Source organism: Rhea americana, unplaced genomic scaffold (assembly GCF_003343005.1).
Source record: "Rhea americana isolate MKP2758 unplaced genomic scaffold, rheAme1 scaffold_13, whole genome shotgun sequence".
In the NCBI taxonomy this organism is placed as follows: domain Eukaryota; kingdom Metazoa; phylum Chordata; class Aves; order Rheiformes; family Rheidae; genus Rhea; species Rhea americana.
The window spans coordinates 6,635,585-6,654,551 of NW_028185372.1; the positions used below are offsets into that span (position 1 = coordinate 6,635,585).

An 18,967-nucleotide genomic window follows, 5' to 3' on the forward strand; every position below is an offset into this window, starting at 1 on the left:
GTAAAATATAAAACATATTCTGACAACAGCTGAGAATTCAGCCCTTCAGCATGAATTCTAATTTTGTTTTCTGCTATGGGACACTTTGCCAGTTATTAGCTTTGTCATGGTGTAATTTCCCAGAAATAATTCGCACTGGACTCTACTCTGCCAGTGCTGCAGCCTGTGTGGTATGACGTTGCGGCTGAACTTTATTTGACTTCATGCAGTTCCACTGCTTTGTATACAGTGTTGGAGACTGATTAAAGAGCTGACTAATAAAATCTGAGCAATGCCACGTACTAATCACTATAGTRTTATGTAAAGGTGATCTATGAGGATATAATGAAGTATTGTAAAAATAAACACTTAACCCATGCCTGAAAAAGACCCTTAATTAATATAGTGTTTATGATATAGTTTGTTTAAAAACAAGTGTTTGAATAATYGTATCTTGCATTCTTTCACAGTATATTCATTCTGCTTCTTGCGCATCCTGTTTAATCACAGTAAAGTAAGGAGATATTTTTGTAGCTAGCAGGGTGCTACAGATACTCTTTTGCTTTCTTCATTTCCCATGCTTTAGAAGGATGCACATATATATTCCCAGAGCTGCATTGTATAACTGTCTACTGTAATGTTTCATGCTATTTTCAAAAGAAAAATAGGAGATGCTGATTTATAATATAGATTAAGGTTAGTGTTAAGCTGAAGTATGGTTCAGGATACAGGAAGAATAATAAAATTATTTCCTAGGTGCAGAAAGGTTGGCAGTAGAACGTGGTTCCTAATTTTTTTTGCCCGCAAATATTGATGGCAGGCTGGAATTCTTAAGCCAAATAAGGAAACAGGCTCTGATCATTTCTACAAATTAAAATTCTAGTAATACTCAATTCTAAGTGTTAAATGCCAATCCACACAGAATTTTTWTTTTATTTTATTTTATTTTTTTACTTATGGCATGGTAATAGCATTGGGAACAGGGTTGGCATTTGGGCAGGTTTAAAGGCTTTATATGTTGGTGGATCTTGTGCAACCTGCAAATCTACAGTGAAGCCAATGAACTCCAATAAAGAGGAAGGTAGTATAATAATTTCCAGTATAAGCAAAATAAAATCTAGAATTAAATTTGCCTAAGACACAGTAGACATAGATTTAGATTTGCATTTACAATGAGAGGAGCTTATCTTGTTTGATTTAGTTTTTTTGTTTGGATGATACAACAGTAGTAAAGCTAATTTTAGGGCTAGAAAAAATGAAATTTGTGCATGTTAAGTTATAAAAGTGGACAATGTAAAAGAGTAAAGAGTGATAGTTTTCTGGTATAATAGATGTTTGGGTTGGAATTGAAGTTGGGATGGGGAAAGCAGGAGCTTCAGAGCCCAGATTACTGCTGAGCAGTGTAAAGCTCATGGACTAAGCTCAAATACTCATGCTCACAGAGAGAGAATTGCTTATTTTTAACTTTATGGAGGATGTGTGTCTCTAGGTTATGCCAATAACAGAGGTTAGGCTTGGAGTTAGGCTTAGATTTTGGAACAACTGAACAGCTAGTGCTCAAGCACTCTTCCTTGGGTTTTTTTTTTTTTTTTTTTGATGGTGGTGGGAAGGGTCCTTCGAGAGCCACAGACCTTGGCTAAAAGCTGGTGGCAGGGGGAGACAGCAGCTTGTGTCAAGTTTTCTGGTGCCAAGCTCCACTTCTGGAGTTGCAGATAGATTTGGGCCAGATCCAAGGTTAGAGTTTGGTCTAGGGCAACAGGAGCTCAAAGCACTAGCTGGTTGCTGGATCCTGCCCGTCCTGCCATGATAACAAGGAAGCTGGTGGCTTCTTTATGGTGGCATGGGAGAAAAATTTTATATTTATCACACATTCTTATCATCATAGTTCCCTATATCAAGGTTGTGGTTGCATTTTAATGTATAGGCCTGTCTCAGGAACCTCTCAGTCGAAACTTGAGCATTAACCACAAACTTCTAACCCATCTCTGCCTCCAGCTACCTAATCACTTTTAACATCACATTAATTAAAGACATTTTCTCAAGTTAGTTTTTCAGGGTATCTTGCCCTACTGTAAGCATAGCTGAAGGAGGTGGAAGCTTTCTGGTTCCTGGCTGCTGCAGAGCAAAAGCCGTTCCCTGGCAGACATGGTGAGGGCCCGAGGGAAGGGCTGCCACATCAGTCCCCTCGGCGGAAGTAGGAGTTGGGAATCTTTAACCTACMTCAACCTTTTGTTAACTGAATGTACAAATGTGGGCAAGAAGATTATTATGGCTCAGCTATTTGAGGAGTGAGATCATCACAGAACAGTTTCCTGTTGCTTCGTATTTTCACTCTGTCTGTTTATACAATGTGCTTTAGAGTTCAAGATAACCCATCACTGCAGAATGATTCCAGCACAGGCCAGACAATTACAGCAAGTTTCATGACAAGGTAGGGTGACGTAGGGGTATTTCCGAGATCCTTTAAGGTCATTCTTTTAAATAGTAACTGTCTTCCTATGTGGAATCTGAATTACATTTGCCTTTGGGGAAATCAGGGGGGAAAGAAACAAATATTTACAAATGTGTGAAGTGCAATCACAGAATCACAGCAGTGTTGAGGTTGGAAGGGACCTCTGGAGATAAGCAACCCCCCTGCTCAAGCAGGGTCACCTAGAACACGTTGCATGGGGTCATTTCTAGGCAGGTGTTGAATATCTCCAGAGAAGGAGACTCCACCACCTCTCTGGGCAACCTGTGCCAGKGCTCCATCACTCTCACAGGGAAGAAATTCCCCCTCACGGTCMGGCAGAACTTCCTGTGCTTCAATTTCTGCCCATTGCCTCTTGTCCTGTCACATGGGACAACTGAAAAGAGTTTGTCCCCGTCCCCTTGACACCCTCCCTTCAGGTACTTGTACACATTGATAAGATCCCCTCTCAGTCTTCTCTTCCCCAGGCTGAACAGGCCCAGCTCTCGCAGCCGTTCCTCATAGGGCAGGTGCTCCAGCCTTCTGATCATCTTCATAGCCCTATGCTGGACTCTCTCCAGTAGCTCCATGTGTCTCTTGTACTGGGGAGCCCAATATTGGACACAGCACTCAGGTGTGGCCTCACCAGGGCTGAGGGGCAGGATCACCTCCCTCGACCTGCTGGCAACRCTCTTCCTAATGCATCCCAAGATACCGTTGGCCTTCTTGGCCACAAGAGCACGTTGTTGGCTTATAGTCAACTTTTGTTGTCTGCCAAGACTCCCAGGTTCTTCTCTGCAGAGCTGCTCTCCAGCAGCTCAGCCCCCAGCCTRKACTGGTGCMTRGGGTTATTYCTCCCTAGGTGCAGGACTYTGYRCTTGCCYTTSTTGAAYCTCATGAGGTTCCTCTCYGCCCAGMTCTCCAGCCTGTCCAGGTATCTCTGAATGGCAGCACAGCCCTCTGTATCAGCCACTCCTCTCAATTTTGTATTGTCAGAAAACTTGCTGTGGGTGCACTCTATCTCTTCATCCAGGTCATTGGTGAATAAATTGAACGAGACTGGTCCCAGTACTGACCTGTGGGGATGCCACTAGCTACAGGCCTCCAACTAGACTCTGCACTGCTGATGACAACCCTCTGAGCTCTGCCTTTCAGCCAGTTCTCAATCCACCTCACTGTCCACTCRTCTAACCCACASTTCCTGAACTTGCCTAGGAGGATGTTATGGGAGACAGTGTCGAAAGCCTTGTTGAAGTCGAGGGAGACAACATCTACTGCTCTCCCCTCATCTACCCAGCCAGTCATTCCATCGTAGAAGGCTATCAGATTGATTAAGCAGCATTTCCCCTTGGTGAATCCATGCTGACTACTACTGATCATCTCYGTTCCTCCACATGCTTAGCAATGACATCCATGATGAGCTGTTCCATCACCTCTCCTTAGAGGAGAGGCTGACTGGCCTGTAGTTTCCTGGTTCCTCCTCCTTGCCCTTTTTGAAGACTGGAGTGACATTGGCTCTCTTCCAGTCCTYAGGCACCTCTGCTGCTCTCCATGACCTTTCAAAGATGATGGAGAGTGGCCTGGCAACAACATCCGCCAGCTCCCTCAGCACTATATTCAGCCTGAGATGTAATGTCTGAAAGTGGAATAGCTTTGTAGTGTTACACACACCCGTATGCTGTTCTTTCCTTTTTGATTCTTTTTTTGTTTCTATGAAAATGGTTACCCCTTTCTCTCTCCCATTAGCCTAGGTAGCATTTTATTAATATCTGTTACTGTGTAGCACTTAGTAAGGGGAGAGACTGTAACACCTTGTCTTCCTTCTGTCAGCAACTTCACTGGCTGCAGTACTGTGTGTCATTTATTGCAAATGTTTGTTGGTTGTATGGCCTACTGGCATGTAGGCTGAGGAGGAGTTTCGAATGAGCTCTGGTTGTTTGGTCCTGAGCAATGKTGGTTCTGGTTTCCACTGTGAAGAAAAGGTTATATTCTGCAGAAAATTAGGAGRTTAGAGGCATCCTCACAGCAGTTGTAACATACACTATTTTTATAGAGAGGTATTTATATGAAGCTGAATTGCATGTTTAAAGATGCTAAAAGTGCACAGAACTTGCTCCTGTTGCCTATGTAATCAGTATTTTACAACAAGATAATTAAGAAGGTGGATATTTTTAAAATATTTATATACAAGGAAAATAGAATGTGAATTTTCTCCTAACTGAACTGGTAAAATGGAATAATATTATTTATACTCTTAAGTTTGTGTTTAATTGAGATGAAATAAGCTTAAAAAAAATACAGGTAGTATTTTCCGTAGGGCAGAGCTGGAAGGGATTCAAACTTTTGCTTGTGCATCTAAAACTATATATTTTTATTGAGTCCATTTTATTCTAACTAATTTTATTTATTTTAAATTGCAGCAAGGAAATTGGATGACCCTTGGAAACTTAGTGGGATATATAGCAATTATGTTGAAACATAATCATTTTATAAAATATGTTGTCATTATGGTGCAATGTGCAACATTGACTACTTAGTTTTAGGGGAGGCAAACTGCGCTTTTGGCAGTCTTTCTAATGAAACTCCGTGTTCCGTATTGAGGTCCCATTGCTTGTCCTTTTACAGTCTACTACCAGAGATTTTGCTGCTACAAGTCCTACATTGCTGTTGGAGGAAATATGCACAGTCCCTGCATTTTTTTTCATGTCTATTGGGGGTCTCATGTTCTTAGTCGTGCTTTGCTTTGCCCACGTTTCACTCTCCGTACAACTGCATAAAGAGTTAYCCTTCTCTTCCAGTCCTACACTGCCCTAAACTGCCCAGTGTCTCAATCTCTCGGAGAGTTATGCTGAAACATAGGTTAAGCAGTTAAGCAGTATTCCCCCAGGGTGAATTAGATGTTTTGTAAAGTTTTGGAGATTAGAGGTTGAGAGAGGTGTTTGAGGAGTGAATATTGGAGTGAGAGCCTCACGGCAGACCAATGAATGACTCATACAAAGTGAATCGCTTCGTAGCATATGCAGAAATTTTCATTAAGTCTTAAAGTTCTTTTTCAAGATCAAAAATACTTCATGCAGCAGTCTGCAGGTACCTGCAGTATTTTCTTTCTGGCTTAGTGTTTTCAAGGTGTGGTAGGGCTGAAGTCAGGTAGGGCTTTGCCATTGCTGAGTAGATCCAGTAGGAAATGCTTTTCATTAGTTAAAAGAATAACTTAAAAGGAATCAGTTAACTGTTACATGGCAGGAGAATAAAGTGTTGTCTATCAATTCACAATGTATGTATTTGATTTTTTTAATGTGTTAGTATATATTAATACCTTTACTGTATCACTTCTGACCTCAGAGATGCCATTGAGATCACAATAGCCATAGTACGTATATTTGAACCAGTCTAATCCCCGGAGGAGTCTGTATCAAAGTTGCCCCTTATGTACCGAATCCAGTGTATTAACATCTAAGTAAAGCTCACCTTCTGGACAGCTGTGGCGAGAACCCTTTAATTCCTTAGGTGCTATATCTTTGCAAAGCCTCTTTACCCATTACCTTCAATTTGCTTTGTAATATTGCTGATAGTCTTTTCCAGTGTCATTAGAAAACTAATGAAGTTCCTGTTATTTTAGGTTGTTGGTTGGTTCACCCTGGAGTGGCTATCCAGCTAATAGAACTGGAGATATCTATGCATGTCCTGTTGGTTCATCCAAAACCATATGCAAAAAATTGAATTTACAGGGTAAGTTGTAATGAGTAATGTCTCACTATAGTTGTTCAACTTTATTCCTCATTTTTGTACCAGGCCAATATGTCAAAAGAACAATCTGCAAGTAGCAAGACCAGTAACAAAAACAGGTGTCAGCAGAGACTGGGTGAATGCTGTACTGGCATTCAGAAGAGTTTCACTTTTGCTGACAAGATCAGCATTCCTTGGCTGGTCTTAGGCCCCTTGAAGAGTGTAATATGGATATCACTGTATTTTATAAGGCCCTTTCTAATGATCTTCGCTGTCCTTGTCAATTATATCTTTTGAGTTTTAAATTGCACATAATCATTTTTTACAGCTACCCATGTGGTATGCACATGAACTCTTTTGTCTTTTTGCCATTTGTTTCACACATTGCTAAGGTGGATTTGATTTCTGGAATCAGCTTATTCTCGAACTACATTATCGTTACTACTACCTGCTATATCTTTCCGAAAAAGCTTTTTGTTCTGCCACTGTCAGTTCCCTCATATTCTTTCTTAGTCATTTGTATCAGCCCTATTATTAACACTGTAGGCAGTAGTAATATTTATAATATATTACATTATACTTAAGGATTCTTATTGCAGTCTCGTTTTGAGACTCATTCTGAATTGCATTTACATAGTCAATATATTATATGAAGCCTTTTCTGCCCCTGCATGCTTATGCTTATGGATTAAGTTTCAAATGAGATTTGCTTTTCGATGCAGTGAAAATACAGAATGACAGAGAACAGTAATTAGGTTTTTCTTTTTCTTTTTTTTTTTTTTTCCTGAACTTAATACAGTATGTTGAGATGCCTTCTATAACTTTATTTATGGTGCAAAGCATTTCTGTCATCCACAGATCTTTTCACATTTTTGTCTAAAGCTTAATACTGAATCAGAGGAATCTGATGTCCTGTGGACTGTAACAGTAGCCACCCAACCGTAGCTACTCAACCAACTAAAAGTCCTTACAGGAAGAAATTATCTTCTTTTCTGTTCTGTTGCTTTTAACTCTTGAGGGAAGGCACTCTAAATGGCATTTTCTCCCACACTTAATTAACATTTATGAATTAACATGAATTAACATTCATGTTTAGCAATTTTTTTACACAGATTAGGTTTCTTTTTTCACAAAATTTTATACAGGCATTTGGAAGAAGGGTTTTAGATCCTGAGAGGAAAAAAAAGGATTTAGAAAAGAAATTCTAATCTATTAAATTGCTTGTACCTCTTATTTACTACTGTGTCATTATTTAATCTCTTTTTATTTTAGCTTTAACAACCATTCCAAATGTGACTGAGATAAAGGAAGAAATGAACCTTGGCTTGACTCTGATACAAAACTCAAAAACAGGAGGATTTCTGGTACGTGTCAATGATGTATTCCATAAACACAAATTCCTGTGAAGAATTAAAGAACTATAATTCTACACACTTTTTACTTAAGCCCAAATTGAATATATTTTATTTTGCAGCATAAATTAATGCATATTTTGTATATTTTAAAATACTTCATCCGGCTATCATTACCTAGGTTACAAAATCAGGAATAGTCTCCTTCTGCATTTTTCCAAAGATCCCATGGAGGAAACCTCCGAAACATATAATTAAAAATTCTGTAATATAGGTTAGACAACATAGACAGGAATATTTCCATCATGGAAATAACTGTAAGCTGGTCTTGTGCTCTCAAAAGGCATTGGAGGATCTTTCCTCCTCTTCGGACACTATAGTTGGTAGAGTGCTCACCTAGTAACTGTTCTCCTGAGACATCAAGAGTTTCCAGYCCCATGAAATTGCCTTTTTCTTTGCCAGTGCAGTTTATTTGGTCATAGAGCTGGAGGAGAATGTGCTGTTTATGCGTATATTGTGCAAAGCAGTTTCCTTGGAGCCTGTAAAACTGAGATCTCGTGATTGAAAGGAAGTTAAGGCCTGTTCAATGCAGTCTGTCCTTTACACCGTTAAACACGATAAGTAAGCATGAAGACTCTAGGGATGCAGGTGTGTTCCAGTTTACAATGCGCGCATTGTGGGCATGTGCAGTAACTAAATGAAACCGTAAACTGCAGCGCTGAGACTCTGGCCTCTRTTGGCTCGCTTTAAATGTTGCATTTTTTCTAATGTATCTTACTAGAAATCRTGCAAGTATTCAACTATTTGTCTTCGCTATCATATATCCCAGTTTACTGAAGTTACTTAAAAGTAGGTCTAGCTCCAGGCTTTCCAGCAGCTCTCCTGAAGTCAGTAAGATTAAGTTTAATGTATCTCTTAAGTTTAACTTATACGTTCTGTTAAGGGTAACTTAAAATATCTCATGCAGAAAAATTCACATTTTCTCTCAGTTAAAAAGGCTTTCCTGATCCATACAGTGTTGACTGACTACGTAAATAGCATAAAGACACCAAGAAACAGCTGAGTGCCAAGGCCTGACTGGTTAGCCACTTCTTTGGTGAGCTACGTCCTTTCTGACCGAAGGAGAAACTGGTCCTTGTCTGTGACGCAGCAWCGAAGAGTGTCGGAAGTCCCGTGTCGTGGTGTGCCTTGACTTGGACAATAGCAGAGATGGTCTTTGATTGCAATGGCAAGTCCCCCTCAGCCAGGACTTCGTTCCAAGACTCTGTCGCAGCTTTCTGCTGCCAGAGCGTCTTCGCGTTAYGTCTGGGGCTTCTTGGCCCCTGCTTGCTGTGCTGCTTCCCTGCCCTGCCGCTGCTCTTGGCATGACCAGCTTCCCGCCGCTCTCCCCAGGCCRTTCTCCACCCCCGTGCTCTCCAAGGCATCCGGGCCGTTCGGTTTGAGTGTAACCTGCCAGATGCACCTGCCTGCTAGCTCCTGGATCCTGCTGTTCCAGCTGCTCGGTTCAGTATGATCGTTTCTTACAGGCATCCTAGGCAAAGAGCAGTCATTTACATGTGCACATTTCATTTTTCTGAGGCCTTTTTAGTCCTGTTAGAAAGTTCTTTTAGAATTTCACTCTTGTAGTTAACAGCTTTTTTTTTTTTTTTTTTTTTTTATTTTTTCTTGTGGCAGTATTGTTCCTTCAGCTCCCATCTCCCTAAGGTGTAAAATCTCGCTTCTGTATTTAATACATACAATCATTTTCTTTCAGTCTGCGTTTTGGTAGGAAATCCTGGAGTTTTTCCTCCAAAATACACTTTTTAAAGTCTGCCTTTCTTGAACACAACTGACCAGATGTATGCTGTATTCCGTATGAGAATCATGCCATTACACTGTGGACTTAATATTTCCCTGTCGCAACTGGAAGTGTTTCTTGGTGTACATCCTCAGGCTATATTTGCTTTGTATGTTGGCTGCCTGCTGATGGTCACCCTGTAATCAGCCAGTGCCCGTCCACCTACTTCTCAGTCTTTTCCCCTCTATGAGCTTCCAGGTTATGTCCATCATTCTTAAGAGCAGTCCTTAAGGGCAGGCCTATGCCTCTGTCTAATATGCCAATTTTCAAGTTAATCTGTTCTTATTATTGATGAATCTTAAATTTCTGAATGTAACAATCCTAAAAGTAGAACATTTTCTTTCTTTTTTTTTTCCTAATGAAATTCAGCAAAGCTTATTAGGATATTTCTATTCGCTTTCTCTGCGATCATTAACATCACAAATTTGAGTTACTGTTAATACAGGATAAAACTGGAAAAATGGGCAAATGAGATCCAAAAATAACAAAAAAAAGAACTAGTAGCTCTCCTCCAGCTTCATAGTTACCGATATAATTTCTTCTTTGTGTACTTCCTAATCCTTCAAAAATCCATTTTTTCCTGTAAAACAAATCATTTCCAACGTGCCTTGTAGAGCACTTACTTGGAGATCAGATAACTTAGATATACTTCTTTTGCCTTTTCTAGAAATTATGACATCCTGGCAAATGTATTAGGATAGTTTGATGTGATCTGCCTCTGATAAACCTRTGCTACATTCAGCTCATTTTCGATTTGCTTCTGCCTTTGATTATTTGTTTTTTCAGTACTTTTGAGAAAAGGATAAGAATGCTGTTCACTTTCTCTTCACTTGCTAAATAGAGTAGGTGCATATTCTGTTTTCCAGGCTCTCCTGACTTGATAGGTGAACGAGAAAGTATTGGTAATGAAGCTATCATTTCTTTTAGAGCTGTAGGACAGAGATTATGTGTTTTTTCCTTGAGTACCTATCAATACTTAATATGTTTTTCTTTAAAAAAAATCCTTCAAATAAGCATGTAACAAAATAGTGTCTCAGTATTTATCTTTTTCACCTAGGTATTTTTTTGTAAAAGTCCTTCTAATATTAGATATTTGAATTCAGGAGAAGTTTCACAGTAGGGCTTTGTGTGATCTAACTGTGTAAAGAGATAGCACTGCTCTCTCTTCCCCTTCCCAACCACATATTTCCTTTCGTGAGATCTAGTTGTCATGCAACCACATGGTAGTTCCAGTGGAAAACTTTTTTTTTTTTTTTTTTTTTTTTTTTGTAGTGAGCATTTTCAGCGAGAAGCATAATTATTTTTCCAAGAGGCAGAGAAACCTGTGGCTGAGGGGATGAGGGGAACACAAGGCTGGGACAGAACTTCTAGCTGCAGCCTGCAGTTGCATAGGACTGTGCATGCTGTGAGGCTGAGAGATGAAGAAATCTAGCTTATAAATATTTTGACAGATTTTACTTCCCTTGGGATCGAGCTTCTCAGATGAATATTTCYGAGTGTGTGTGCATTGATCACAAAGTTTTGATCCTATGTTGGTCATAGTGATTGGACATACAGCAATAAAAACTTACCTCTCCATGCTCAGACCTAAATGTGCTCGCTCGTGGGTATGATGCCACCTCCTGGTTAGTGGAAGTACTTATTTTCCTACATGCAAGCAGAGTGCAGATACCAAAACTAGTTTTAAACCAATAATTTGTGAAGCAGGTGAATTACAGCAACAGATTCTTTGCAAACGTATTCACACTCTCTAGAAGTTGTAGCTGTGCATAGTTTGGAGAAAATAGTTTGCAGAAGGAGGCATAAGGATGATCAGGAGTAGAGAATATTTTTTATGAGAAATCAAAGTATGAAACAGGTTACCTGCTACTGTCGCTGTGACAGCAAGGGACTTGCACAGATAGCCCAAGAAGGATCATTCCATCTTACATTCTCATAGTCCTATTTATGTCTTTGTATATGGATACAGTGAGATAAGTATTTGTTATTTTTATAGCTTCTTTTTGTTGTTATTTTTAAAGACTTGCGGTCCCTTGTGGGCACAGCAGTGTGGAAGCCAATACTATGCAACAGGAGTCTGTTCTGAAATCAGTCCAAGTTTCCAGATCCTAAGAAGCTTTTCTCCTGCTGTTCAAAGTAAGGCAACATGTGCAAAACAGATTCAATAAAAAAACAGATCAGAAAAAATCAAGATACATTGCATCGGGGACACTTACTTGGGGATTTTTTTTAAAACATGTATGTACAAAAAGCAAAATCCAATAGACTGATAGATTCTGCTCTGATGCTGACATGAACCTGGGCTCACTCTGAACTCGGAGGCATTGCACTAGAGCAGTGAAAGTGAAAATCTGCATATGCTTTTACTGAGTCTTCGTTCTGGCAAAACCTTCCTGTTCTGAAGTGTTGGCCTATATAAGGTCCAAGTATGCACTTACGGATTTAGCCCAAGAGTTATAAGTAAATTAAGACTGAAAGTACATTTAATATGTGTTTCTTGTTTTTGTTTTAGAGTGTTCCTCTGTCATAGATGTTGTGGTGGTTTGTGATGAGTCAAACAGCATTTATCCCTGGGACGCAGTGCGTGCATTTTTGAAAAAGTTTGTTCAGGGCTTAGATATAGGCCCTACCAAAACCCAGGTAAGTCAAAGAYGTCTTTGAAAAAGACAAAGAAAAAAAAGGAGAAAAGGCAAATTCTGGGTTTTATTAGCAAAATCTGCAATTTTAAAGGAAACCAAGTACGCTTTAGCCTAACTTTAGTATCTCCCTCAAGACCTAATCTTTCAGAACTGGGGCTTCTATCTCACAGCTAATGTATTCCAAAAGCAATTAATAATTTGATTTAAAGCACTGATCATCTGAAAAAGAAATCTAGGTTGTATCTAATGAAGTCAGAGCTCCTTCATATATTAGATATAGGAATCATTAAAGTGTGAACTGTGAGGATGTGTTAAGAGTAGAACAGTTTCTCTAGTTAGATTTTCATACGGTTTTTAATTTTCAAGCCCTACATTTTTTAGAACAGGAATTTTTCCTGCTTGGTTACTAGCTGAACTTTGAGGAGTTCTTTTTTTTGCTTTTAATTTGATAGTGGTATGGACAATTTTATTTCCTGTTTTAAAAAATTTTTTGTCTTTGCAGTTGTCTGTTTTCCAGAAACAGTTCTGGAACAAAGACTAGGCTCCTGGAAATCTCTCTCCCCAAGGGTGCCTTCCTTATTGGGCTACTTTGGAAGCTAGGTGCTTAAAAGCTAGGCTTGCTYCTCATTGTCCTAAGTCCTTTCTGAACCCTAGCTTTAGCATCCTCTTCTCTTTTTTCTTTTAGAGTAAGTGTACATTTTAGTGTATTTCTTTAGTACTCACCTGTATTAAAAATCAGCAGGTTTTGCAGTGTTATGAAGTAACTGGCCATTAGAATTTCCTTAGGAAAGATCAGTATGAGGTGTTGTCAGCTTGTAGAGTTTTTGCTATTTTCTCATTTTTTCCTAGAGCTCCCAGTATTATTCCCAGTCCATAAATGTTTCTGGAAGTAACTGGAATAAATGTTTAATGACTACGATTTCAGATAGTTTGCACTAACATATTGTAGTACATAACAAATGACATAATAGCAAGAGTATTCAGCTTTCTTTAATTCCAAAYATGTATTAATATTAATTGGTTTTATATGTGTTGAAAGAAAATGATAACCCCATGTGCATCTGTAAATCTTTTATTCTGGCCTGATGAATATTTTAAGATCATGATTCTGTGCAACAGTAAGGAATGATAATCTAACATGATTTCTTTTATTGTATAGGTGGGTTTAATTCAATACGGTAATGATCCCCGCATAGTGTTCAACTTGAACGAGTATAAAACAAAGGATGCGGTTGTTAAAGCAATGGAGGGAACCTCTCAGAAGGGAGGAGATTTGACCAACACTTTCAAAGCCATTGACTACGCGAGGTAAAACACATTGATTGTTACTGGGCTACTGCTGTAGCTTACCGAGCAAGGTGATGGGCACGTCCTGAATTTCGTTTCCTGACCTTTGTCCTGTTGGGAGTGCAAGTGCTGAGAGCCTCCGAGGAGGTTCCCAGCACCCGGCAGAATCCACCAGATACATTTACAGTGCCCAGTGCAGAACAGCGTAGGGATGCATAAACTAGGCTAGCTGAAAAGCATACCTCATTGGGTTAAATTCTACCCGAGGGAGTTGCTTGGACTGTCTCAAAGGCCTTAACATGACAGTGCACCAAACACTGCAGACAGTCTTCTAGGGAAGATGCTAAACCATTGAAAGGAGCAAACTTTATCCTCTGATTCGGTGTGACCAATAATGTTTTATTTGCAAGTCAGGCCTGGGTTGACCATAGGGAAAAAAAAATCTCTTGTCCAGTGCTAATGTGTCAATGCAGCACTAGCAGTATGAAATATAGGAAAAACTTAAAATGACCTACTGTAACTCTGAACACATATACAAGTCAGGTTTGTTTGTCTTTAGGAAGATGCTGCTTTGCAGTTGGGTCAAGGACTATATTCTTGGCCTAAATGCTGACTGAATCAATGGCTTATTTAGGGACAGGGACTTCTTTTGGTAGTATAGAGACCTGTTTTCAGTCTACCTCACTTTTTATTTGAAGTTAGTGACCACACTAGTGTCACAAAAATATTGATGCTGGTTCTGACAAAAATTGTTTATTCAGAAATATTTGTACAAAAAATTGTTTTTCCTGGAATTTACACTTCTATCAAATATCCAGCCCTACTTGTTTTTTTCCCCCACTTCCTACCTTACATTTTTGACAGTTCTTTGAGCTGTGCTTTGAGAACAAACTATCAGGAGCACTATTAAAAATTACTATTTAAGATTTTTAATTTAGAAATAAAAAATCRCTGTGGATGCAGTTTGTTCTAAGTCGGTGATGAATATATTTATTTAAATATGTAGGCAGAATTTCCTCCATTATAAATYTACATCTGATGCATCTAATGTTTTATGACAGACGTTATGCCTTCTCTCCTGAATCGGGGGGACGCCCAACAGCCACAAAAGTAATGGTCGTTGTGACAGATGGTGAATCACATGATGGCTCCAACTTACAAACAGTGATAAGTAAATGCAATGAAGACAATATAACCAGATTTGGCATTGCTGTAAGTAATTCTATAATTTTATGTGTATATTATTGCAATTTTGGAAAGATCATTTTGATGTATATGCATGAATGTGTATGTTCTGTATATAAGCTGTATATAATGCATGTACTGTTTACACTGGTGAGACTGAAGCTAGGTGAAATTCATCTGTATGAACTAGTGCGATATTGGTTCTATTTAGCTGAAAAAGGAGAACTAATATACCCTGAGCAACTTCAGGGTTTTCTCCTTTGCCCTACTTGTCTTTTACTATTTGAATGGTCCATTGTATAGGAATATAGTCTGATAAGCAGTTTGGTAGCATGAATGAAAGTCATTTTTATTGTTTTTAAGTATCGAATACTTAGGTGAAACAAAAGGAAGTGGAGTAACACTGTAGTTTTCTTTTTTTCTTCCTTTTTTGTTCTTTTTTTCCCCAAGGTTCTGGGATACTTAATCAGACATGAACTTGATACTAAAAACTTAATTAAAGAAATCAAAGGAATTGCTAGTCATCCAACAGACAAGTATTTCTTTAATGTGTCATCTGAGGCTGCACTACTAGAAGAAGCAGGAACACTTGGCGAGCGCATTTTTAGCATAGAAGGTAAAATACCCCTTGTATCTGAAAAATCAGATCAGATTCTTCCAGCTGAGGAGCTGAGGATTTAATTTGGCTTCATCTTAGTGTACTGCTGTGAAGATCATGGGTACCTAAAAGTGGGCTGCTTGCTGCTTACCAAAGGGGCTGTGGTTTTCGTGGGCATCCCTGGGTTATTCTCCCAGCTAATGAGGTTGAGCTTCAAGTCAGCTTCTGCTGGTTGGTGGGAATTGCCCCTAGTTGCTGAAAACTTCGATAAAGTTCTGGGTTTCAGGCATCCTCTGAAGGTTTGTCTTCATGCATTCAAATGTTTAGAGCTATTATCACTGGAGAAGTAAAGGTATCTTTTTTGCTTATTAGGTTCACCTGTGTTTCTTTGTTAACACCAAGCAAAGGTAAAAATAAAAAGGAAACCAAAAATTGCAARGTTCCAGTAATGCAATCTGTGTAGCTTTTGCCGGACTCCTTTGCTAGCATCACCTAGAGTTGTCAGTGTACAACTTGCATGAAGGTGCTGAAGAGATGAGTCAGAGGCTCTTCATCTCCTGAAAGCGAGCTTTTTAAAGTCAAATTTAGACCTTGCTTGGGAGACTTGTGACCTGTCCTCAGCCCTTCCTGAGAAGCTTTTGTGGTGCAGCCTTACTCTGCTCAAGGTGAAATCTTCCCCCTCTCTCAGCAGCTTTTACTCTTAACCAGGCCCATGATAGTAATAAAATTAAGTGGATCATTTGAGCCCCTTCTTCCTGGGTTTTGCTAAGCACTCCTACTAAATTCCTGTTAGGTTCTTTACTTGAGTCTCATCTGTTTAGCATAGAAAATCTTCCTGCACCTCATAGTATTTTCAATGTTTTTATAAAGCGTTTTCCGTTTTTATAAAGCAGTTTCATTTAAAAATTGTAAATTTGCAATTGTTAAATTTGTTAACTCCAGTGCATTGTTAGTGCTTTCTAGAGAATGTGAAAACACATTAGCCTCAGTGACAGAAAGCACCATGCATGGCTGTTGCAAGCCATCTTTCCCATCATCATCTACCTCTTTTGGAGGAGACTTTTAGCAAAATGTATTACTATTTATCAGCTATTAGATTTTCATTCTTTGTAAATGTTGGAAATATTTTAAGAAGAAAGGATAGATTTGGAGAAGAGGACAAGTTACGTATAGTCCCCATATTGCTACTCTTAAAGGCAGCAAAGCTGGATCTACTGTATAGTTCTGTAAGATTAACCATATGCAAATATGGTTACACCAGGTACAGATCAAGGTGATACATTCCAAATGGAAATGTCACAAGTGGGCTTCAGTGCATATTACTCACAGAAGAAGGTATGTGAATTTCCTTATTTAATCATACAAATAGATGTGATTATGTAGATATGAATGCATAGAAATGCAACAAAACAAGACTAATAAAAATGATGACCCAGTTTTAAGATTAATGTTAATTATAATATCCTTGACATTTGACACCAGGGTAGTGTCAAATTACTGTTTTTGTTTTTGTTTTTTTTTTAACGTAAACACCACAAAAATGACCTCTAATATGTTTGCTGATGGTATATATTCCTGAGAAGGAAAAGATACACATTAATAAATGAAGCTGAATAATAGTTTCTTCGATTATAATGATTTTGAGACTAGTTAATTCAAGGAATTCGATGACTGCTGAGTTCACCTAGCATGAAAAGCTCAGTTGTTCCAAACTGACATTTTGCAGTTGAATAACTCAGAAGAATTGAAACAATATTGTAAAACTGGCTTGTTGCTAGGCACTGAGCAGGATGTAAATAAATCAAATCTGAAAAGAATTTGTCCRATATTATATTTATATTTATAGCGTTAATAACATTTATTTAAAGTATATTTCACTTATATCTGATTTATTGTTGTTTCTAATTTCTATTTTTCATGCTAATCAATTGTAAGATTATCTTGACCAAGTAGGCCCTCTTTGTAAAAATTCAACTGTGATTCAAGCAGTTTTCATTTGAAAATATATGAAGTCTTATCTCTTTTTCTCAGTCCTTAAAAATGAGTGAAATAATTTTTAAAAAGTTCACCGTATCAGTGCAAATTGAAGTTATGATTTACTGAGCACTTGATACTAGGAAAAGGCAAAAATTCTAGTGTTTGCTCAGGAAAGTGTAACATCCTATTTTTATTGCACAATATCTCCATTCAGTAATGAAAGAATTTTAATAATATGAATTCTTTAAATTACATTTATTTTCTTCATTCAAGTCAAAGATTAAATATGTGTGTATTCATTTGGATTTTAGATTTAAATGTCCTCTCAACAACATCTCCTTACAATACATGTAGGAGATGAAATCTTTTGTCTTTTTCTGTCAGCTTTTGTGTACTCTCTTTTGGATTTGAACACCAAAACTAAACCCCACAAGAAGTGGGCTTTCATTCCTTCTTATCATTTTGAGACTTTTCTGAGTATCATGAGTACCTAAAAGACTTATGAAGCTCAGCTACAGGGTGGATAGGCTAAGAGATTATCAGAGTGTTTTAAATGAATTTTATCTTGAGTTGCAGTGGCCTGGGAGCTGAAAAAAGTCACTTGCTTTCTTGCAGTAATGTGATAATTCTGCTTAATTGGGTAGGAAATTGCAGTATAGAGATGGTAACACTAGAAAGGACTCCAGTCAACTGTTTGCAGTCATTAGACTACAGCACTAGCTAAAACTCAATGATGTTACATACCTATGGCAACTTCAGCTTCCTCCACACTTTTTCTGGAATAGGTAGTTCTAAAACATTGATTTTATTTTTTTTAAAGGATGTTCTGCTGTTGGGCGCTGTTGGGGCTTATGACTGGAGTGGAACAGTCGTTCAGGAGGCTTCAAACAAAGTTACCACCTTCCCAAGTCATGTGTTTGAGAAAATTCTACAGGACAGAAATCATAGCTCCTATCTAGGTAAAGGGCTGAAATATAAATCTTGAAATGTTACCAGATGTTTATCCGGACAGTAAGAACTTTGAAAGGTCTGTTCTACCCAGGTTCCTGTTAAGAACTGGGGAACTTTGGGAAAATAAGAAGAATTTTGCATTTGAAAAAATCTTACGTACTGATCAATAGATCACTAAATGAAACTTTTATTGTGTTCTTTAAAATTCTACTAATAGCAATGTGCTAAGCTGAAGAAATAATTGGACCTTATGACAAAGACATAAGAAATCATGAAATTTGAAAAGGCTGTTACTCTATCATACTGATCATTTTGTGTACCTTTAATTTTAGTGCTCCTTATTTACTTCTACAATTACATGCAGACCAAAAGTTGATTGATTTGGTATCCTTTCATCTGTGCTCTGTCATTTCTTGACCTTTTCCAGTTCAGTTTATAGTTTTAAGAATATTACTGCAGTTTAACTGAAGTCTTATTTGTAATTCCTGAATGTTTTCTAAAATGTTTTTGTGACCCAGTAAAGCCCAGTTTGTCTTCTCAGTTCATTTATCTGACACACAGTGTGAAATCCTCTCTTCAAACCTGCAACCTGCTTGCTCTGGCAGTTCGTCTCTGAGTAGTACAACTATATTAAGCAATTTTGGCTTTCTTACCCCTGAAGTTACTTAATGAAATGCTGTTTTCCCCATTAGTATGTACTCTCTTCATATGGCTTAGTAGTACTTTTATCCAGCACAATGAAGTCAACACCAGTTCTTTTGCATGTCAGATATCTTTGAATTTTTTTTTCTTCCCACTTCTAGAATAACTTGTAAAAGGTCCAGTAATTCCCTATCAATACTTCTCCACACCAGGAGCTTTCTAGAGTTTTGTCCTTAATCTTTTTGGTGCAAACAATGCTTTTGCCTTTTCCTACTCCTCAGGGCACTCCTCAGCCCAGTTACTGAGATTTGATTTTTCAGTTTAATTGTAGAATTTAGAGAGGAT

General features: G+C 38.3%; 1 protein-coding gene across 1 annotated transcript in view; it reads left to right on the forward strand.

Moving 5' to 3' along the window:
* ITGA2 (integrin subunit alpha 2) overlaps positions 1-18,967 on the forward strand; it is a 51,772-nt gene that overhangs the window by 4,445 nt on the left and 28,360 nt on the right. The window contains exons 2-10 of the mRNA XM_085326420.1: positions 6,048-6,157; positions 7,427-7,518; positions 11,365-11,479; positions 11,856-11,983; positions 13,142-13,290; positions 14,331-14,481; positions 14,905-15,070; positions 16,314-16,387; positions 17,850-17,988. Of these exons, the coding sequence (XP_085182546.1) occupies positions 6,048-6,157; positions 7,427-7,518; positions 11,365-11,479; positions 11,856-11,983; positions 13,142-13,290; positions 14,331-14,481; positions 14,905-15,070; positions 16,314-16,387; positions 17,850-17,988 (1,124 nt within the window). The remainder of the gene's footprint in view (positions 1-6,047; positions 6,158-7,426; positions 7,519-11,364; positions 11,480-11,855; positions 11,984-13,141; positions 13,291-14,330; positions 14,482-14,904; positions 15,071-16,313; positions 16,388-17,849; positions 17,989-18,967) is intronic.